Raw genomic sequence first — 22380 nt, forward strand, 5'->3', positions numbered from 1 at the left:
TTTTATGTAAAAATTATAAATCATGTTTTACCTAATCAAAACATTTTAAAAACCTGATCTGAATAAAATTGTGTTTACATACATAGCCACATGCAAGATAAATTATTTTGTTTGAATTTTCTAAAAAATGGTCTTACATTATGCTATTACTGAAACTGCCTTTGCAAAAATTATGATAGTGGGAAAAATCTGACATAGGAAAATTATAGCATTGAAAGAAATTTGACCTAACCAATTCCATCTTGCTTCTAATCTGCAACCTGTCCTACTTCATTCCTGGGCATAGGCCTAACTAACTTTGGGAGGAAGTTAGTTTGTAGTTTAACTTTGTTTTTTGTTTGTTTGTTTTGAGACGGAGTTTCGCTCTTGTCACCCAGGCTGGAGTGCAATGGCAGGATCTTGGCTCACTGCAACCTCCACATCCTGGGTTCAAGTGGGTCTTCTGTCTCACTCTCACTAGTAGCTGGGATTACAGGCTCCCGCCACCATGCTGGGCTAATTTTTGTATTTTTAGTAGATACCGGGTTTCACCATGTTGGCCAGGCTAGTCTTGAACTGCTGACCTCAGGTGATCCACCTGCCTTGGCCTCCCAAAGTGCTAGGATTACAGGCATGAGCCACTGTGCTCGGCCTATAGTTTAACTTTGAAACAAAAATAATAACAGCCCCTCTCTGAAGCAAACCACTTCCTTGTTTAGGCACCAGATGGGCTTGGTAAAACTAACAAATTAGCCCCAAGTTTAGAAATTATGGCTCAGGAGTCATGGAGCCAGAGCCCACAGCTTCCTGACCTTTCTGGTTGCTCCTATGGATAACATCACTATTGTAAAATCTAAGATTGGAGTTTGGGGCATATTTTAGACCCTGCTCTACTTGTATTAAATGCATTCTCTGCAATTCCTTCGTCTTCATAAACCAGCTCTATCTGGGCAGCAGGCAAGATGAACTTGTCAGTGGTTTCATTGTTGTAGACCACAATGTATTTAATCTTTACAGCATGAAAGAGATTTGAAGAATATACAGTGGACCTTAAGGACAGCAACAAAGATTTCCCTATCAGGGGCAAATAGGCCTTAAGAAAGGAGTAAATTGTTGAGTGATTCATCTTGGAGAAGAGAAGGCATTAATAATACTCCAGTATATAGAATGTATACTACTAGGATGCAGGCACCACAGTGGAGAGAGTCTTGTTTGCTTTGTTTATTCAATAACCCAAACTATACAGCAAGAACTGATGTTTGATAAGTGCTCAACAAATATTAAGTATGAGAAGTTAAAATATCACTTGGTGATGATAACTAGGAGTTGTTCTACTGCAAAGGAGCCAAATAGAGGGAAGTGGGCATTAGATGTTGTGGTAGCTTGCAGTGGTGAGAGCATGCATCAGATATTCTAACATGGTTTTTTCTAGTTGCTGTTTGCTGCAGATGTGTAGGAAGGCACACCTTTTGCATTCAGAACCCATGTTTTATTTCCCATCTTCATCTCTTTAATCAGTTCTTATATGGGTTAGGGATGAAGCAGAGACTTTTTAAATGAAAGCAGGAAAGAGGGAATAATGGAAACTAAATGTCTATTGTTCTGAAATTTAGTTATGTTCAATTTTATTTTTATTATTTTCACTAATTATACTTAGTGGAGATTAAAAATACCATTCCTTCAGGGGTTGTTGGAGGGGACAAATACACACACAGCATGGATCTCCAGAGCAATAGTTAATTGGGAATCCCTTTCAAGTTGTGGTTCAAGTGTTTCTGCAAAGGCTTAGGTGAGGCAGGTTGATTTTAGCAGAGTGGGTGAGTAGGAGAAATTTCCTGGAATGGTGAATTTTAGAGGGAGGGAATAATTCCACTTTTCTTTATCAGAGAGAGGAGAGGACGTTACGTGAACAAATTATGAGATCAGAAATTAGTAAAAAGAAATTTAGAGCTAACAAATACTGAGTTTCTACTAAAAGGCAGAAACTGCTCGTCACTATGTTGCAGTAGTACTAAGACATGCTGCCTGCTCTCAGGAAACTTGTGATTTAAAAGGGGAAAGAAGAATGTAAATAGAAAAATACACTATAGTCTGCAAAGTGCAATACCAGAAGTAAGCACCAAGTTCCGTGATGTTTTAGAAAAACATGGGTCTGAGAAAGAATTTTCAGTTGTGTGAGTCATAAGCAATTGCTTGAGGTGTTTAATGTAAAATGACATTGATTTTTAATATATTATCTGTCCTCAGTTTGGGGATATAGTGGTTTGGGAATAATATTCAAGTTCATAAATCTGACCTCACTGTAGAAGATGTGCTAGTTTAGGAAGAAGCTGAAGTTTGGAAGAATAACTATGAGGTTGCTATAATGAAGCACAGTTTGACTGAAAAGCCTATAATTTATCTAAAATGCACTGGTAGTTCTAACATGTTCCAGTGTGCTTAGTTTGACTGATAGATTTTTTTTTCTGTCAGAATATGCTTATATATCTTGGTTTCTGTCTAGTTGAAAGATTAGTCCTTTACGGGTCAATAATAATGGTTTTAAAAAATTATTTATTTTCTCCTTTCCTTCATCCTTGTTTGATATCTTGGCACAAAGACTTAAAAAAAAGTGATGGGAAAAGGCAACGGGACACAGACTCGTCCTCAGGTCCCTAGACATGGTTTACCAATTGTGTGTAATTTCATATATGACTGATATTATAGTCAGAGCATTTTGAGCAACATAGGGCTTGAGAGTCTTGCCCTATAAATTTTAATTGCTTTCCTATATACTAGCAATGAACAATTGGAATTTAAAATTAAAAACACAGTGCCAGTTATATTAGTACAAAAATGTATAAATCTAACAAAAATATATTCTGGATCTAAATGTAGAAAACTAGAAGATCCTGATGAAAGAAATCAAAGAAAATTTAAATAAATGGACAGATATTCCTTGTTTGTATATAGGAACACTCAAGGTGGTTGTCATTTCTTTTTTTTTTTTTTTTTTTTAATTTTTTATTGGATTTTAGGTTTTGGGGTACATGAGCAGAGCATGCAAGACAGTTGCGTAGGAACACACATGGCAGTGTGCTTTTCTTTCCTTCTCCCCTTCACCCACATTTGGCATTTCTCCCCAGGCTATCCCTCCCCACCTCCCCCTCCCACTGGCCCTCCCCTTTTCCCCCCAATAGACCCCAGTGTTTAGTACTCCCCTTTCTGTGTCCATGTGTTCTCATTTTTCATCACCCACCTATGAGTGAGAATATGCGGTGTTTCATTTTCTGTTCTTGTGTCAGTTTGCTGAGGATGACGTTCTCCAGATTCATCCATGTCCCTACAAACGACACAAACTCATCATTTCTGATTGCTGCATAATATTCCATGGTGTATATGTGCCACATTTTTCCAATCCAGTCTATTATCAATGGGCATTTGGGTTGATTCCAGGTCTTTGCTATTGTAAACAGTGCTGCAATGAACATTCGTGTACATGTGTCCTTATAGTAGAACGATTTATAGTCTTTTGGATATATACCCAGTAATGGGATTGCTGGGTCAAATGGAATTTCTATTTCTAAGGCCTTGAGGAATCTCCACACTGTCTTCCGCAATGGTTGAACTAATTTACACTCCCACCAACAGTGTAAAAGTGTTCCATTTTCTCCACATCCTCTCCAGCATCTGTAGTCTCCAGATTTTTTAATGTTCGCCATTCTAACTGGCATGAGATGGTATCTCAATGTGGTTTTGATTTGCATCTCTCTGATGACCAGTGACGATGAGCATTTTTTCATATGATTGTTGGCCTCATATATGTCTTCTTTCGTAAAGTATCTGTTCATATCCTTTGCCCACTTTTGAATGGGCTTGTTTGTTTTTTTCCTGTAAATCTGTTTGAGTTCTTTGTAAATTCTGGATATCAGCCCTTTGTCAGATGGGTAAACTGCAAAAATTTTTTCCCATTCTGTTGGTTGCCGATCCACTCTAGTGACTGTTTCTTTTGCCGTGCAGAAGCTGTGGAGTTTCATTAGGTCCCATTTGTCTATTTTGGCTTTCGTTGCCAATGCTTTTGGTGTTTTGTTCATGAAGTCCTTTCCTACTCCTATGTCCTGGATAGTTTTGCCTAGATTTCCTTCTAGGGTTTTTATGGTGCCAGGTCTTATGTTTAAGTCTTTAATCCATCTGGAGTTAATTTTAGTGTAAGGTGTCAGGAAGGGGTCCAGTTTCTGCTTTCTGCACATGGCTAGCCAGTTTTCCCAACACCATTTGTTAAACAGGGAATCCTTTCCTCCTTGCTTGTTTTTGTCAGGTTTATCAAAGATTGTATGGTTATAGATATGTTGTGTTGCCTCCGGTGCCTCTGTTTTGTTCCATTGGTCTATATCTCTGTTTTGGTACCAGTACCATGCTGTTTTGATTACCGTAGCCTTGTAGTATAGTTTGAAATCCGGTAGTGTGATGCCCCCCACTGTGTTCTTTTTGCTTAGAATCGACTTGGCTATGCGGGCTCTCTTTTGGTTCCATATGAAGTTCATGGTGTTTTTTTCCAGTTCTGTGAAGAAAGTCAATGGTAGCTTGATGGGTATAGCGTTGACTCTGTAAATTACTTTGGGCAATATAGCCATTTTCACGATATTAATTCTTCCTAACCATGAACATGGAATGTTTCTCCATCTGTTTGTGTCCTCTCTGATTTCGTTGAGCAGTGGTTTGTAGTTCTCCTTGAAGAGGTCCCTTACGTTCCTTGTGAGTTGTATTCCAAGGTATTTTATTCTTTTTGTAGCAATTGCGAATGGCAGTTCGCTCTTGATTTGGCTTTCTTTAAGTCTGTTATTGGTGTAGACGAATGCTTGTGATTTTTGCACATTGATTTTATATCCTGAGACTTTGCTGAAGTTGCTTATCAGTTTCAGGAGTTTTTGGGCTGAGGCGATGGGGTCTTCTAGGTATACTATCATGTCGTCTGCAAATAGAGACAATTTGGCTTCCACCTTTCCTATTTGAATACCCTTTATTTCTTTTTCTTGCCTGATTGCTCTGGCTAGAACTTCCAGAACTATATTGAATAGGAGTGGTGAGAGAGGGCATCCTTGTCTAGTGCCAGATTTTAAAGGGAATGCTTCCAGTTTTTGCCCATTCAGTATGATGTTGGCTGTTGGTTTGTCATAAATAGCTTTTATTACTTTGAGATACGTTCCATCGATACCGAGTTTATTGAGGGTTTTTAGCATAAAGGGCTGTTGAATTTTGTCAAATGCCTTCTCTGCGTCAATTGAGATAATCATGTGGTTTTTGTTTTTGGTTCTGTTTATGTGGTGAATTACGTTGATAGACTTGCGTATGTTGAACCAGCCTTGCATCCCTGGGATGAATCCTACTTGATCATGGTGAATAAGTTTTATGATTTACTGTTGCATTCGGTTTGCCAATATTTTATTGAAGATTTTTGCATCTATGTTCATCATGGATATTGGCCTGAAGTTTTCTTTTCTTGTTGGGTCTCTGCCAGGTTTTGGTATCAGAATGTTGTTGGTCTCATAAAATGATTTGGGAAGTATTCCCTCTTTTTGAATTGTTTGAAATAGTTTTAGAAGGAATGGTACCAGCTCCTCTTTGTGTGTCTGGTAGAATTCGGCTGTGAACCCGTCTGGACCTGGGCTTTTTTTGTGTCGTAGGCTCTTAATTGATGCCTCGACTTCTGACCTTGTTATTGGTCTATTCGTAGTTTCAGCTTCCTCCTGGTTTAGGCTTGGGAGGACACAGGAGTCCAGGAATTTATCTATTTCTTCCAGGTTTACTAGTTTATGTGCATAGAGTTGTTTGTAATATTCTCTGATGATGGTTTGAATTTCTGTGGAATCTGTGGTGATTTCCCCTTTATCATTTTTTATTGCATCTATTTGGTTGTTCTCTCTTTTCTTTTTAATCAATCTGGCTAGTGGTCTGTCTATTTTGTTGATCTTTTCAAAAAACCAGCTCTTGGATTTATTGATTTTTTGAAGGGTTTTTCGTGTCTCAATCTCCTTCAGTTCAGCTCTGATCTTAGTTATTTCTTGTCTTCTGCTGGGTTTTGAGTTTTGATCTTGCTCCTCTAGCTCTTTCAATTTTGACGATAGGGTGTCAATTTTGGATCTCTCCATTCTCCTCATATGGGCACTTATTGCTATATACTTTCCTCTAGAGACTACCTTAAATGTGTCCCAGAGGTTCTGGCATGTTGTGTATTCATTCTCATTGGTTTCGAAGAACTTCTTTATTTCTGCCTTCATTTCATTGTTTACCCGGTCGACATTCAACAGCCAGTTTCCATGAAGCTGTGCGGTTCTGGGTTGGTTTCTGTATTCTGAGTTCTAACTTGATTGCACTATGGTCTGAGAGGCTGTTTGTTATGATTTCAGTTGTTTTGCATTTGTTGAGCAGTGCTTTACTTCCAATTATGTGGTCAATTTTAGAGTAGGTGTGATGTGGTGCTGAGAAGAATGTATATTCTGTGGATTTGGGGTGGAGAGTTCTGTAAATGTCTATCAGGTTTGCTTGCTCCAGGTCTGAGTTCAAGCCCTGGATATCCTTGTTGATTTTCTGTCTGGTTGATCTGTCTAATATTGACAGTGGAGTGTTAAAGTCTCCCACTATTATTGTGTGGAAGTCTAAGTCTCTTTGTAAGTCATTAAGAACTTGCCTTATGTATCTGGGTGCTCCTGCATTGGGTCCATATATGTTTAGGATCGTTAGCTCTTCTTGTTGTATTGATCCTTTTACCATTATGTAATGGCCTTCTTTGTCTCTTTTGATCTTTGTTGCTTTAAAGTCTATTTTATCAGAGATGAGAATTGCAAATCCTGCTTTTTTTTGCTCTCCATTTGCTTGGTAAATCTTCCTCCATCCCTTTATTTTGAGCCTTTTTGTATCCTTGCATGTGAGATGGGTTTCCTGGATAGAGCACACTGATGGGTTTTGGATTTTTATCCAATTTGCCAGTCTGTGTCTTTTGATTGGTGCATTTAGTCCATTTACATTTAGGGTTAATATTGTTATGTGTGAATTTGATACTGCCATTTTGATGCTAAGTGGCTGTTTTGCCCTTTAGTTGTTGTAGATTCTTCATTATGTTGATGCTCTTTAGCATTTAGTGTGATTTTGGAATGGCTGGTACTGGTTGTTTTTTTCTATGTGTAGTTCCTCTTTTAGGAGCTCTTGTAAAGCAGGCCTGGTGGTGACAAAATCTCTGAGTACTTGCTTGTTCGCAAAGGATTTTATTTTTCCTTCACTTCTGAAGCTCAGTTTGGCTGGATATGAAATTCTGGGTTGAAAGTTCTTTTCTTTAAGAATGTTGAATATTGGCCCCCACTCTCTTCTGGCTTGTAGTGTTTCTGCCAGGAGATCTGCTGTGAGTCTGATGGGCTTCCCTTTGTGGGTAACTCGACCTTTCTCTCTGGCTGCCCTTAGTATTTTCTTCTTTATTTCAACCTTGTTGAATCTGACGATTATGTGCCTTGGGGTTGCTCTTCTTGCAGAATATCTTTGTGGTGTTCTCTGTATTTCCTGCAATTGAGTGTTGGCCTGTCTTGCTAGGTGGGGGAAGTTTTCCTGGATGATGTCCTGAAGAGTATTTTCCAGCTTGGATTCATTCTCTTCGTCCCCTTCTGGTACACCTATCAAACGTAGGTTAGGTCTTTTCACATAGTCCCACATTTCTTGGAGACTTTGTTCATTCCTCTTTGCGCTTTTTTCTCTAATCTTGGTTTCTCGTTTAATTTCATTGAGTTGGTCTTCGTCTTCAGATATTCTCTCTTCTGCTTGGTCAGTTCGGCTATTGAAACTTGTGCATGCTTCACGAAGTTCTCGTATTGTGTTTTTCAGCTCCTTTAATTCATTCATATTCCTCTCTAAGTTATCCATTCTTGTTATCATTTCCTCATATCTTTTTTTAAGTTCCTTAGTTTCTTTGCATTGATTTAATACATGTTCTTTTAGCTCACAAAAGTTTCTCATTATCCACCTTCTGAAGTCTAATTCCGTCATTTTGTCACAGTCATTCTCCGTCCAGCTTTGTTCCCTTGCTGGTGAGGAGTTCTGGTCCTTTCTAGGAGGCGAGGTGTTCTGGTTTCGGGTGTTTTCCTCCTTTTTTCGCTGGTTTCTTCCCATCTTTGTGGGTTTATCCGCTTGTCATCTGCGTAGTTGCTGACTTTTCGCTTGGGTCTCTGAGTGGACACCCAGATTGTTGATGATGAAGTATTTCTGTTACTTGGTTTTTCTTCTACCAGCCTAGCCCCTTCGCTGTACGACTGCTGAGGTCCACTCCAGGCCCTGCTTGTCTGGGGTGCACCTCTAGCAGCTGTGGCACAGTGATGGATGCTACCCGTTTCTTTTTCTGCTATTTTTGTCCCAGGATGATGCCTGCCAAATGTCCGTCTTTTGGATATAGAGGGGTCAGGGAGCTGCTTGAGGAGACAGTCTGTACTTTTTAGGAGCTTAATTGCTGAGCTCTGAGCTCTGTTGTTCATTCAGGGCTGTTAGGCTGCTATGTTTGATTCTGCTGCAACAGAGCTCATTAAAAAAACCCTTTTTTTTTCTCAAATGCTCTGTGTTGGGGGTTCGGGGTCTATTTTTCGATGTCCTTTGAGGTGTCCTGCCCAGCTAGAAGGCAGACTAGCCACTGTTTGCCTGCCGAGGATCCGCCCCGCTGTTGTGTGATTCGCCCTGTTTCTGCAGGCTCTGCTGTGGTCTCCGTCATGCCCTGCGGTGGAGTCTCTTCGTTGTAGCATGTTGCCTTGGCAACGGCAGGCTGCCTCAGCAGTGGGCGTGTATCTCAGTAGGGACGGGTTGCCTCGGCAATGGCTGGCTGCGTCAGCAGTGGGCGTGTATCTCAGTTGGGGCGGGTTGCCTCGGTAGTGGTGGACGCCCCTCCCCCACAGAGTGTCTCGGACCGTCTGCTCGGGATAGTTTGAAATCACGGTTTTGTTCGTCCCACTGGGTACCCCAAACGCTCTGTCCCTGCAATTTCCTGGGCTGGCCTACTGTCCAAGTCTCGTTCAGTCTCAAGTCCAGCCCTCTCAAGTCTCAGGTTGCCGGTTCAACAGGGCACCCGGAGAAGCACGCCCTGTGGGGATTGCTGGGTAGGGCCGGCCGCTGCCGCCCCGGCTGCCGGCTTCGCCAGGCAGACCTACTGCCTGGCGTCCCGTGTCTTTTTTATACTTGGGAGTTTCCCCGTTCTGTGGGCAACAAAAATCAGTCTGGAAATGCAGCTCCGACTCACCTCTTTGCAGATTCAACAAGAGCTCCAATCCTGGGTTGTTCTCACAGCACCATCTTGAGTCCGGTTGTCATTTCTTACCATCTTGATCTATAGATTCAATACAACTGAGTTTCTATGGAAAGGCAACAGACCTAGAATAGCCAACATAATACTGAAGAAGAACAGAGTTAGAAGACTGAAACTACCAAACTTTAAGATTTACTATAAAGCTGCAGAAATCAAGACACTGTGGTATTGGTGAAAGAAAAGGCACAGAAATCAATGGAGCAGAATAGAGAGCCTAGAAATAGACCCTCACAAATACAGTGAAGTGATTTTTGACAAATGAGCAAAGGCAACTCAATGGAGAAAGGATGGACTTTTCAACAAATTGTGCTGGAACAAGTGGATGTCCATATGCCTACAAATGAATCTAGACCAAGAGCTTAAACTTGTCTATGAATGTTTACAGCAGCTTTTTTCATAATTACCCCAAACTGGAAACAACCAGGATGTTCTTCAATAGGTGAAGGTATACATTTTGGTATATCCATACAACAGAATATTATTCATCAGTAAAAAGAAATGAGCCATGAAAAGACATTGAGGAAACTTAAATGCATATTGCTAAGTGTCAGAAGCCAGTAAGATAAGGCTACATATTGTACCATTCCAATTGCATGACATTCTAGAAAATGCAAAGCTATAGACACAGTAAGATGATCAGTGATTGCTGAGGGGTTTAGGTAAGTATGGGAAGGATAAGTAGATGAAGCATAGAGGATCTTTAGGTCAGAAAAATTATTCTATATGCTATTGTAATAATGGATACAAGACATTATGCATTTGTTAAAACCCACAGAACTGTATCACACAAAGAGTAAACCTTAATGTATGCAAATACATCATTTAGGAGGTTTGGGAATCTCAGGAAAGAATGCAAATGGTCTAAGATAAGGCCCAAAGTTCCTATGCTACACACATACCGAAGCTGCTTTTCTGCACTTACTTTCTCTGTTGTTCAGCAACATTAAGGTGCTTGTTCATCCATACACAATGCTGCCTATGATCTCTCTGTCTTAGTTATTGGTGCCCCTGTGCCTGAAACTTCCTATCCCTACCCCTAGCTCATCTTCCCCTACTTATTATCTATATATGTGATTGTCTTCTCTATTCAGCCATGAACAAATCAAGACCAGAACCTTATAGAATTCAGAACAAGAACAGAAGAGAGAAATTGATTACTTTATAAAAAAGAAAGAGAGACTGACTTGGTTCTTACTGACAAGAAGCTCACATTTGAGTGGAGACCAGAATGTAATTTATATTACAATTAAAATAATAGTGGCTACTGGAAATTTTAATCCATTCTCACAAAACTCATCAGGACTGAAGTCCTATAGGGAAATTTTTAAAACAATGAAAGGTGAAATGTTTTCTAACAGTACATTATAAATGGCTTAAAGAAGGGAGAAGTGTTATAGTAATCTGAGTGTGTGTGGGTTGCTGCGAGGCACCCGATTCTTGAGTATTTTCCTCTGCTGTCTTTGCATCATTTGTGTGCATGCTGTTTATGAACATTCCATCTGGAAAATGCAGAGTAGCACAGAAAATCGGTTTACATTTAAATGTAAATTGACTATGTTAAGAATGTCCTTTTCCCACCATTTTAGAGTATTTTCTAGAAGGAAAGTTCTACATTTTAATGTTCTATGTTCACCCATAGAAGTGAGCAACTCCGAAATGAAATACAGCATACACCACTCTCCTTAGTTGAAGCTCTTAGGCTATTAAGAGCTTTTTGTCCAAAGGCATATGTCCATGCCTTAGCCCATTGTGTGGTCTCTGTTTCTGGATCTAGTGAAATAGGATGAAGCACACAGTACAATTTATGTAGAAAGGCTCTAGATTTATCATGGTGGTTCAAAATGAGACAAAATTATATTCTTGTAAAATGACTGGTTTTAAATTCTGTCTTTAAGGGTTTGCTCAAATTTATTGAATAATTTGTATTGATTGTAGGGTACGGGAGATGTCAACTGTCATTTTAAAATTAAGAAGAACTTGGAGAATGCATCTATAAGCCTGGAATCTACAAAGAGCCCAGGATTGTTTGTTGGACTTCAGTCAGATGGGCAGGCAAAACCAATGATTTATACCAAGGATAAGAATGTTTGCTTCTACCCACAGGTCATCCACTGTATGTTTACTCTGAAATACTTTGATTTTTGGTTTCCTTTATGATGGTTTGTGTGCAGTGTCTGAAAATTTCATCACATATTTACTAGACAAATCTCTACTGTTAGGCTTTTTTTTGTTTGCTATCATTCCAGAAGCAATGGAAGGAAAACATAATGAAGACCAGTTGCCTCAAGTTTTCAGATAATTAATATTACGTATAGAGTGTTTGCTACAGTGAACTTCTTTGTAATTTTTAAAATTTTATGTGTGTGTGTGTGTGTGTGTGTGCATTCGTGTGTCTGTGTAAATGTGCCTGTTTGAATCTTTGTTTAAGGATAGCTTTATATACCCTGAGAGGGATGAGGCTATTAGAAATATTCTCAGATTCATTGCTATTAATTTTAATGCTTTCAGTAAAACAAGATATGGAATAAAGATCAACACAAATGGGATTTGGATTAAAAATAGGATTTGGAAAAAATTCTCAAGATAGGATGGGAATGTGAATATTTTGATACTGCTTTCTCTCATATCTAAGTTCAGTTCTCTAGCAAATTGAAATGAAAATATGAGGACATTATTTAAACATGTATTTGTGTTCAAACTTTAAAATGTGTTTGAACACAAAGGCTAATAAAGTAACTGTATTGTATTTTTCAATTATCTGGAAGTTTAGTTTGCTGTCTAAATTTTGCTTGATGTGGTTCCCTGAATTTTGGTTTCTGTGTCATTTTCTTCACTAGTCTACTTTTGTTTAGCTTTTGTTAGCTTATGAGAGTCTATGTATACTATATGTGTGTATATGATATCCCGCAGAAGGTGGCTTAGAATAGGAACAAAATGAACAAGATGTAACACGATGGTGTATCTGGCTCTGTTCTTCACCCTGTCTGCCTTAACTCCTTTTCAGCCTTTAGTTGCCGTATTTAAAATTTTTCAAACTGTTAGGCTAGTCTACCTGAGTTTACTGCCATCCATACCAGCACTCCCTCCACCCTCCATTTTCTCACAGGCTGGCACAGAGTGGCATTCCTCCTTGACACCATGCATATGCCACCTGCCTCTGGAGCCCTGAGGGGAAATAAGTGACTTCAAAGCCAGCAGAAGGATACAGGGTGGAGTAGAAAAAGAGCAGTGGGAAATAGCTAGCAGGGGACAGCTGCCATGCTGGAAGAGCACAAGGAGAAAATAGAAATGACCAGGAAGTGGGTAGAGATGGAAAGGTGAAAAAGAAGAGATTGAAACAATAGAAAAAGAAATGAGAAGAAAAGTAATTTGTGGCAAGACATAGAGATAATAAAAGGCCACATTTGTCATCCTTAGGGTATTAGTACTCAAAGATCCAATAGAACCAAAGCCATTCTTCTTTACAGCCCCTACAATTTAGTTCTGTTACTAAAGCATGGATGATTTATGTTTACTGGAGGCAGCCTCCTGCTTTAACAAGGGCAAGAATGCAGGAGACAATTGCTTTAGATATTTTATTGAAGCTTCATGAATCCTAGGAATTCTCAGGAAGGGTTTGAAAGCATCAACCTTTCTTCAAAATGCAAAATAATACTTTCCAATTTCACAGAAGAGAATTCCACTGGGATTTCTTAGTGTTAAAAACTCCATCTTAGAGGATTTTGTTAAGAGTGACAGAACAGAATGTTTATGTAAAAGTTTATAGGGCTGGGCATGATGGCTCACACCTGTAATCCCAGCACTTTGGGAGGCCAAGATGGGTGGATCACTTGGGGCCAGGAGTTTGAGACCAGCCTGGCCAACATGGCAAAACCCTGTCTCTACTAAAAACACAAAAGTTAGCTGGTCATGGTGGTGCGTGGCTGTAATCCCAGCTTCTGGGAAGGCTGAGGTGGGAGAATCACTTGAACCCGGGAAGGGGAGCTTGCAGTAAGCTGATAATCCACCACTGCACTCCAGCTGCCAAAAAAAAAAAAGTTTGTAGTAATTCCTGAAGTCGTTGTATTATTTTAGAATGTTTTCTAACTAGACTCTCTGCATATAATAGATTGAACCTACCCTATGCCAAAAAAATTCACTTGAAGCATTTGGGAGTTTTCAATTGTTTATATTCCAATATAGAGATAAGGCGGCCCCTGAAAAAGTTAAGCTGAAACTTTTTTTTTTTTTCCAGAGTAAACTTTTCCTTGTGGTTGTCTGGAAAGCAGAGTTAAAGTTGTGAAGTACCCTGAGTGGTAAGGGGACTTGGATGATAGGGGAAGAGATTGTGGTAGGAAGAAGGTCGTAAGGTTAAATCACTCAAGAGACTCCACCTGTTTCCCCCAGGCATGCAACCTGAATGAGTGACCCTTGGTTCCATGGAAGCCATTCCACCTCAAGTTAGTGTCTACACACTGCCTGGCCTGACATGACACACAATCACTTGGACGGCACGGCTCTGTCCAGCTGAAGATGAGGACAGTCTCATTGGCAGGGTCCACCTACCAAACAGCAAGAGGCTTAGCAGTATAGCAGGGTAGAGGGACAAGGGTGGGATTTCAGCACTCAGGCTCCAAGAGCCAGATTGCCAGTGTCAAGATCCTGGGGCTAGGAGGGCACCCTTTGCCAGTGGTATGCTCTCACAGCTCCTGGACCACATGCCTCTGTTCTGTCAAATGAGGACCAAGAGTGTCTGTCTTCACTCTGTTGTGGTGTGAGAATTATGTGAATTAACATATGTAAGATGCTTAGGGTAGTGACTGGCACTCAGCAAGTGCTGTGTAAGTATTTGCCACTATGATTATTAGAGAGAGGAACAGCACTTCATGGCATGTATTTTATGATTTAAATAGAGTTGATAGATTCCTGGAAAATAAGAGATTCCGTCTCATCACCTCTTTTAATCACTTTGCATATATCATTTCTCTGTGATTGATTTTTTCATCTACAGTTTGGGAAGGATTTGGTTTAATTTACTGTGTATTGGGAATTTGTAATAAAAGTCATTTATCCCACTACCATTTAGCTGTTCTTGCTAGCTTGTGCAGTAAAACCTCTTCATTCTCTATTTTCATGAATTTATATTTGCAGTAGATACAGGAGAAAGTGTGAAAGGATCTGACCCCTTGGGCTTATGTGATCAGTTATTATACTGAGCGCACAGAGATTCTCTATTGGTTATTCAGATATATGGAGGATTTGAAAGTTTTCTTCATTTCTATTCCTCCAGATAATAAGCCTGCATTTATAATTCCATATAGTAAGACCACACTGCTAGGTATGATTTTAAAGAACTGTAGATCAATGTAACATGTCATTTTTCATTAACATCAGTGTACTGTTACTTTTATAGAATACGTAGGAAAGAGTGAACATATCTAAATTTTTAGAAATATTTTAACAACAACTTAACTTTTGCACAGAAATTTGCCTCCTCTTGCTCTAATTCCAGCCCTGTTTTATGGTATGAGCCATCCTCTGTATACAGATCATGAGACTCTGCCTATTAGTAACCCCTCAAAAATGCAGGACTGAAGATATGGTCCAGATGTTACATTTTTATTACAATAAGAATTTCTTTCAGGTTCAAGTCTTATGGAAGTTTGCATTAAAATATATTTGGAAAATTTATTTTTGCTTCATTCTAGTCTGCTAAGATCATTCAAGCATAAAAATCTAGATGAAATACTGTCACATATTCAATTCATAAAATTCCAACTATGTGTATTACAATCTTGAAAATATGACGAAATATGTTTCAGATGATAAAATAGACTATGTGGATTTAAAATATACATTCAGTAATAATATGACACTATAATAATTGCTATTATGTAAGTTTTGCTTGTTTTACTTTAAAAATAGAAGGTGTTCAATAAAACAAAAAACTTAGCCTAGTTGATTTTTTCGAGTTACTGCCTTATAGTCTGGTAGATCGTGATACAGTGTAAATTTTGGAAGTAGTGAGATGCTACCTGAAGTGATTCATTAATCATCCAGTTCTAGCTATATGTGTAACATATACCTTTTGATAATACCCCTACCTAGACAGCTCTCATTCTTTCACCTTCACCACAGGTTTTGTTTTGCATTACCAGTGATACAGTTTTCACTTCTTTTTCAATTGTAAAAGTCAGACAAAGAGCTACTAAGAGTTGCTCCATTTCAGAGTATTGGATTATTGGAGGGTCACTTTGGTACTTGGCTTTTGAGCATCTTTCTGTAACTCACCTGGCCTAAAGGCAAAGTGGGAAGCCTTCTCTGCAGAGGGATATGAACATGCTGGATGACATTTCCAGAAAATGTCTTCCACTTTCTGAATTCCCTACTACTGTGTCGTATAAAAAGATATTGGTGTCCTTTTTGAGAAGTGGAGGTAAAATCAACAAGAAGCCAGTGTGGGGAAGATAGAGAGGTCAAGTGCTCATTCTCATTTCACAGTTCTGCATAGACTGGCCCTGCTGCGCAACCCTCCTCTGGGCGTGTTTCTAATGGACTGACACATTAATTGTTTTCTCCTCTGTAATCCCTATGTATGTTGTGCTCGTGTCAGTTAAAGCACTCATCAGTATCTATCTGAGGTCATGTTTATGTGTTCCCTCTCTGGGCTGCAACCCCATCAATGTCAAAAGCCATGTCTTATACATTGATTTGTTCCTAGTGCTGTGCAGTGACTGGAAGATAGTTATCTTTTTGTAGGTTCTGGATTTCTACATTACATTGATAAATGAACTCTTAGTTAAATATAAGAACCTTAAATTCTTTTCTCTACAATTATTTGTTTATTCTCAATGAACATATTTCAGGTTACTTCTATCTTCTTTTTAATGTTTTAAAATTCTTTTATTAGCACTGATTCTCCGTGTCTTAGCATTGCATTGTATATAAACCATATGGGAAAACTGTGTTTTAGAAGGATCAGTATTTAAAAGCTTATCATTGTCTGAAATGATATTTTATAATACCTGAAGGACATAAATAGCAATGTAATCATGGGCAGTTCTTTAGCCACCAGTATTGTTTAGTCTGAGTCATCACCCTGTGTGACAAGTGCCGCTAATTTCTATTAACCATACCTTTGAGGTTATGTTTTCTTACTTTGTGAGTCATCTTACATTGTTGACTGCAATTGTGGTATTAAGAAGTGTTGTTTTTACTCTTTATCCTATAGAGTCAAAAATTCGCATATTTTTTTGTTGCTGCTGAGAATTCTAAAATTGACATTCATAGTGTGAGTTGCCACTATTTAAAAACTGAATAACCATCATATGCCTGATCCTAGAAAATGAACACAAAGAACTTGAATTTTGAAATCCTAAATATAAATAGCACTTATGAGCATATACTATAAAGTTGAAGTCATTATTTAACTAACTCAGAGATACCTATTTCTAAACAAGACTCCAAAATAACTTGCTTCTAAGTAAAAGGTAGAAAAGTAGCTAATGTTTTTTATTACTTATAGATAATGTGTATACTTTGTTGGTTCTCATAGTTCAGTAAGGTCACATGAAATCCTGTTTGAATGATGTTTTAGTCAGTTTCCCCTTTTGAATAAAAAGGCAAAGTACGAGATTGTTAAAGAAGTTCTCATTTAGAATCTATAAGAAAAACATTTTGAATAAGTTGTTTGATTCATATTGTGATGTTAAACTATCATTTGGATTTGCAAAGCAATGAATAGGCTTTATAGGGCTGCCATGCATGCGCAGTCTGCTGGTAAGAATAAGAAGTCATTTTCCGTTAACTATGTAATTCTGAGTAAAGAAATTTGACTAGGCATTGAAACGGAAACAATAGCAAAACTTAAACTTGCATAGCTGAACATATGGTGAGTATTCTGAGAAGAAACAAGTGATTTTGAAAGGATGGCATCTTTGAAAATCTTAATTTCAGTTGGCAGAGAAAACCCAATGGGAATGTATGCAACACCCAGCCAAGAGGAAGAAAAGATCCACGAGTCAAAAATGCAGAAAAAAATACTCACAGAATCTGAGGCTAGGAGTCCCTCACCTTCTTCAGCTGCAAGTGAGCCACATTTTCCTTTCCTACTTTCAGTTTGTTTGCCTGCATTACTTGTTCTGTGGCCATCTCAGGAAGACTATCAAATTGCTTTTATAGGATATATTATGTTATAACACATGAACTGTTTATAAGCTGTTATCTTGCTTTTTTATGCCTTAGTTTTATATTACAAAGAATGCACATATTTTTAAATGCATTTCTTTGTCTCAAACTTCATGTTCGCTCAGAACAATGAGTTGAAAAGAATAGTGTTATAACATTGATTGGACTATCACCTACAGAATATGAATATATTTTATGAAAAACGGTAAATTCTCACCGAAATCTAAGCAACAACAAAAATAATCTCTATTTCTCTGGTGTACAAACTGAAGCTTGACAAAAGTGCTCTCAGTCCCAGCGGCTTAAATCTCTAGTGTCTATACTAGTCTGTTTGATCATTTTTCTTGCTCTTAAATGTATTACCTTTTATCAGACTGGGAAGTATAATGTATGATATCTGACAAATTCTGTGTATCAGAATCTAGTCATCTTTGGGTAAAATGAAAGAGGGGACCATCTTTCAGGGGCCATTTTTAAAAAATCTGTCTTGGGAGACAGATAAATTATAATGTTACCTTTAAAAAAAGTGATTTTAAAAAATTAGTTACTGAGTATGCTAGCTTTTCTTTCAGATAGTAATATAATAGATGTCTTTTGTTGGCCATCCTAAGCTATTAGCTCATGAATATAGGGAAAAGAAATTGGGCTTTTGATTTTTGCTGCAAAGGACTAGTCCTAGTTTTTAATTTCCATGTCATGTCATGAATCCATGGAGCAGTGTGAAGAATCACACTGAATGAGAAATACGTGCTTAGTTAAAATTTCTCACAGCAGAATCCAGTCTTTTGCCAGGAAGTAATGGTATCTAAATCACAGATAGCCAGCTCAAGTAAAATTTGACTTGGTTGAAAATAGCATGCTAGCCGAAATCTCTGGGTATAGATACTTTTATAATGAGTGGCAAAATGCTTCTGAGAAAACCTTCTATATGTCTTACGAAAATTTTTTCTGGAAAAATGTTTTTAAAATGTTATTATTTTTCAATTTTTAAGGATTTTTTATTGAGGCAGGTCAAGTAATTTGTGAAAAATGACAAAATTAGGCTTCCTAATAAACATAGTTTATATATAAACATATAAACATAGTTTATAAAGAAATTGGGCTTTTGATTTTTGCTGCAAAGGACTAGTCCTAGTTTTTAATTTCCATGTCATGTCATGAATCCATGGAGCAGTGTGAAGAATCACACTGAATGAGAAATATGTGCTTAGTTAAAATTTCTCACAGCAGAATCCAGTCTTTTGCCAGGAAGTAATGGTATCTAAATCAGAGACATATAAACATAGTTTATATGTTTATATATAATAAACATAATAAACATAATTTAATTCAACATTAAATATGAATTACATGCTGATTAAATGTCAGATGAAAGGAAAAACAGTGATGGGTAAAAGAGTTGGTCTCTGGCCTCTTGAATTTGATAGCTGAGCTGTCCAGATAAACATTAAACAATCACCCACAAATGGAAGGCAAAACCTGATAATTGAGATGAAGGAAGTATCCAGGGCATACTAGACACAAAATAAAATTTAAGTCATTAATTTGTTGTAAAAAGATTTATAAGTTCTTTATTGTAGTTAATGGCAGTGGAATGGAAATGGAGAGTGGACCAAAGACTGAGGAGATTGAGCTCAATTTCTTCATGAACTTTTTAAAACATTGACCTGTCACAGACTTTGGCCTTGGATATGAAATCTGGAAGTCCAGATGATGAAGCTCCTCTAAGGCAAATGTCATGAGCGTATAAAATGCTCATGATATGGTTAAATTTTGCTTTCTTTTATTGCAGTGGGAGTGGTTTTATTAGCACCCATAACTTTAGTGCGAAAAAAATGTCTTCATGTTTGAAAACTCCCTAGAAGGCTGTCTCTCATCTGTTACTGAGTAATTAGATCATGACTCTTTGGTTGTCTTATTTCTGCCTCTATCAAAGGACTGCAGTAGTTAAAGATGCTTCTTATAAGAAATACTTTTCTCTTGGTTTTGCAGCTTAGCTGTCAAGATAGATTTGGGTTACATTAGCTGTCCATATTAAAATACATTAGTTGAAAAACACTTTAGAAAATGTATTTTCTACTTTTAAAGATACCTAAAAACAACTGTGAGTTCCTTAAGAATGAGACTACGTCAGTCCACTTTTGGGATAGGGCAAGATGTTTAGTTTTGGGAATGAGGAATTACAGATAAAACTGTTCTGTCTTCATTCAAAATGCTTATTTATTAAGAAGAAAGATGGAACTTTTCTCATCTATGTCAAATGCGCAAGTGGATTTAGAACGTAAAATGGCACATATATGATAATAAATAGTTATTTTGTAGTAGTTAAGTAGAGATATAGTGTCATTACATTTGCAGAGTTTTCCTTTAGGTCTAAACTGCATTATGATATTAATTTTGTTGGGTGGGGGTTGAGGAAAGAATCTTATTTTTTTTTTTAGAATAACCTTTTTATTGTGGACTGTTTTAAACACATACAAAGGTAGAGAGAATGGACAAATGAATACCTATGTACCCATCACTCAGCTTCAACAGTGATCAACATAAGCATCGTCCTGTTTTAGTTATGATCCTTCCTGCTATGCCCTACACTGTCCTCATTTAATTATTTTAAAGCAAGTCTAGGATACCACGTCATTCAGAAATACTTTGGGAACTCGGATTTTAAAAATTATGTAAGTGAGAATATACATTACTTCGGCATAATTTTAAGTTTGGAAATACTGCATTTAAACACATTCAAACTGAATATAAAAAGAGAACACTTATGATTTGATGCTCTGAGCTGAAATTGCCCTTAGATATCTTTCCGGCAACTACCTGTTTTTATGAATGAGAAAATCAAGACCCAGGAAGATGAATGTTATGTAAGTCTCACCTCCAGTTGCTTGTCCTGTGTATGGGCACTTGAACAGTGCCATGCAGCCATCCAGCCAGTCCATCATCTGTTTGTGGTGGCACGCTCCACAGTGTTTCCAGGCAAATCCTAATCTGTGCCAAAGTCTCAGCCATGGCATTTTCTTAAATGTGTTTAGGTGCCAATACTTCAAAAACAAAGAAACCTGGGCAGAAAAATAAAAATCTATTATTAAGTTGAAGTCATTCTTAAAAGCAGTAGTCAGTAAATTTATTCTGAAAAGTCTTGGGAGATCATCTTTGACTAAAAATAATTTCATTCTGAAACATACAGGAAAATCTTAAAATGATATCATCTTACTACTCCCCCAAAGAGCACTTTGAAATGTATTTATATTTGTGTATATACGTATGTATACACACTTACAGATCATATTAGATATATCATTTTGTAATCTTCTCAGTTACTAGAAGGTACTAAGCATTTTTCTCAATAAATATTTTAAATAAAATTTAATAACTACAAATAATCCATTGTATTGATGTAGCATAACATATTTACCTGTTCTCATTATAATTTTAATGGATGCTCCTCTATATATTATTTCATTAGAATAATTCCCATATATGGAATTACAAGGTAATAGATTATATTAATGGTTATTCTTGTTGTAATTTTTGTGTCCTTTATAATACAAAAAAATAGCACGTGGCATCCAGAGTGACATATAGTTTTATTTTTTCTGATGCTCATGCTGTTGTAAATTGTCATGTTAAATGTGGTGAGGATTTAAAGGAATGTCTGACACATCATAAGCAACCTAGAGGTTCACATGGAGGGTGCAGAAATAAACCATTCCATTTCAAATAATCCTAATCACTTGAAAGTAACTCCCTATGTTGAGCAGAAAAGCTACTCACAAATTCTTTTGGCCTATAAAAAAGCCAATATCCTCTTCTATAAAACAACCTTCGTTGTTTTTCCTTAGTATATTCTCATTACATCTTAGTATATTCTTCTTATATGTATGTAAATATACCAGAAAGTGGATTCTTAGTATTTCTTTTTAGTGTATTCTCATCTGTGTCAAATATATTGCTTTATTAGTTTCTTATATATGGTTTTAGACTCTTCACCTTTATGAATATTTCTCTTAAAGTGTGAATCTCCAAGTAGGAGCCTATCTTCTCATATAATCTGAACAGTTTAGAATAATGGTATTCCTTTTATGGGACCTTAGACATCAGTTAATACGGTCTCAGCTTGGAATACATGTTTTAGACAGTTTTATTGCATTTCTGGTTTATATTAAGATCATTAGGATATTTACTCATAATATCCTTTCAGTTTAAAACATAACTGATGTTTCAACAAAGACACAGACCTTTACCTTGATACTGGTTAGTTTTTATCTTCTTGGTATTAATCCAATGTGCAAGCATGTTAGGATGCCTTTGATTATTTGACCCTGTTTGCTGTATTATCTTTACCAGCTTTGTGCTTCCTGTGCTTTGTATACCTTAATTGAGAAACTGATAATTTATGTATAAAACAAGACTATGTTAATTTCATAGTAGTTTCTTCCTTTGTAAGATAACTATAGGGGAATGCTTTAACTGTCTTATTTTTTTTCTAGATTATATGTTTTGAAATTAGGGTTTAAAAGTGATAATTTTTTCTGATATTGCACTATCAAATATTAAGAAACTTTTGTTTTCAGTTGTTTTCAATGACATGTTAGAATTAATCAGCTTTCTCAAATACTATCTTGGAATAGCATACAGAGGCTATACAAGCTGTCCTTTTACGGTCACATTCTGATGGTAATTCATGCTTTATTCTGACCTTAACTTTAATCAACCCATGAACTATTAGAATAAGCCAATTTGTTATTTATTTCTATGAATAATTTATTTTTTCTACTAGAGCTTCAGTGGACCAGCAGCAGCATACAGGTAGATTAGCAGTGTCTTAGGTTTTTTTGGTCTGAGTCAACCTGATTGGTGTTTAATTAAATTGTTCAGTCACCACCACAGAGGAAGTTTTTGAGTCATCTCAATACATTTTA

The 22380-nt window shown here is 37.3% G+C and overlaps 1 protein-coding gene across 6 annotated transcripts in view; it reads left to right on the top strand.

Moving 5' to 3' along the window:
- RP1 (RP1 axonemal microtubule associated) overlaps positions 1-22380 on the top strand; it is a 327943-nt gene that overhangs the window by 140993 nt on the left and 164570 nt on the right. For all 6 annotated transcript variants that reach the window (XM_035277479.3, XM_078353550.1, XM_078353551.1 and 3 more), the window contains 2 exons: positions 11225-11402; positions 17225-17356. In XM_035277479.3, coding sequence (XP_035133370.3) covers positions 11225-11402; positions 17225-17356 — 310 coding nt within the window. The remainder of the gene's footprint in view (positions 1-11224; positions 11403-17224; positions 17357-22380) is intronic.

The sequence above is a fragment of the Callithrix jacchus genome, chromosome 16 (genome assembly GCF_049354715.1).
Source record: "Callithrix jacchus isolate 240 chromosome 16, calJac240_pri, whole genome shotgun sequence".
Taxonomy (NCBI): domain Eukaryota; kingdom Metazoa; phylum Chordata; class Mammalia; order Primates; family Cebidae; genus Callithrix; species Callithrix jacchus.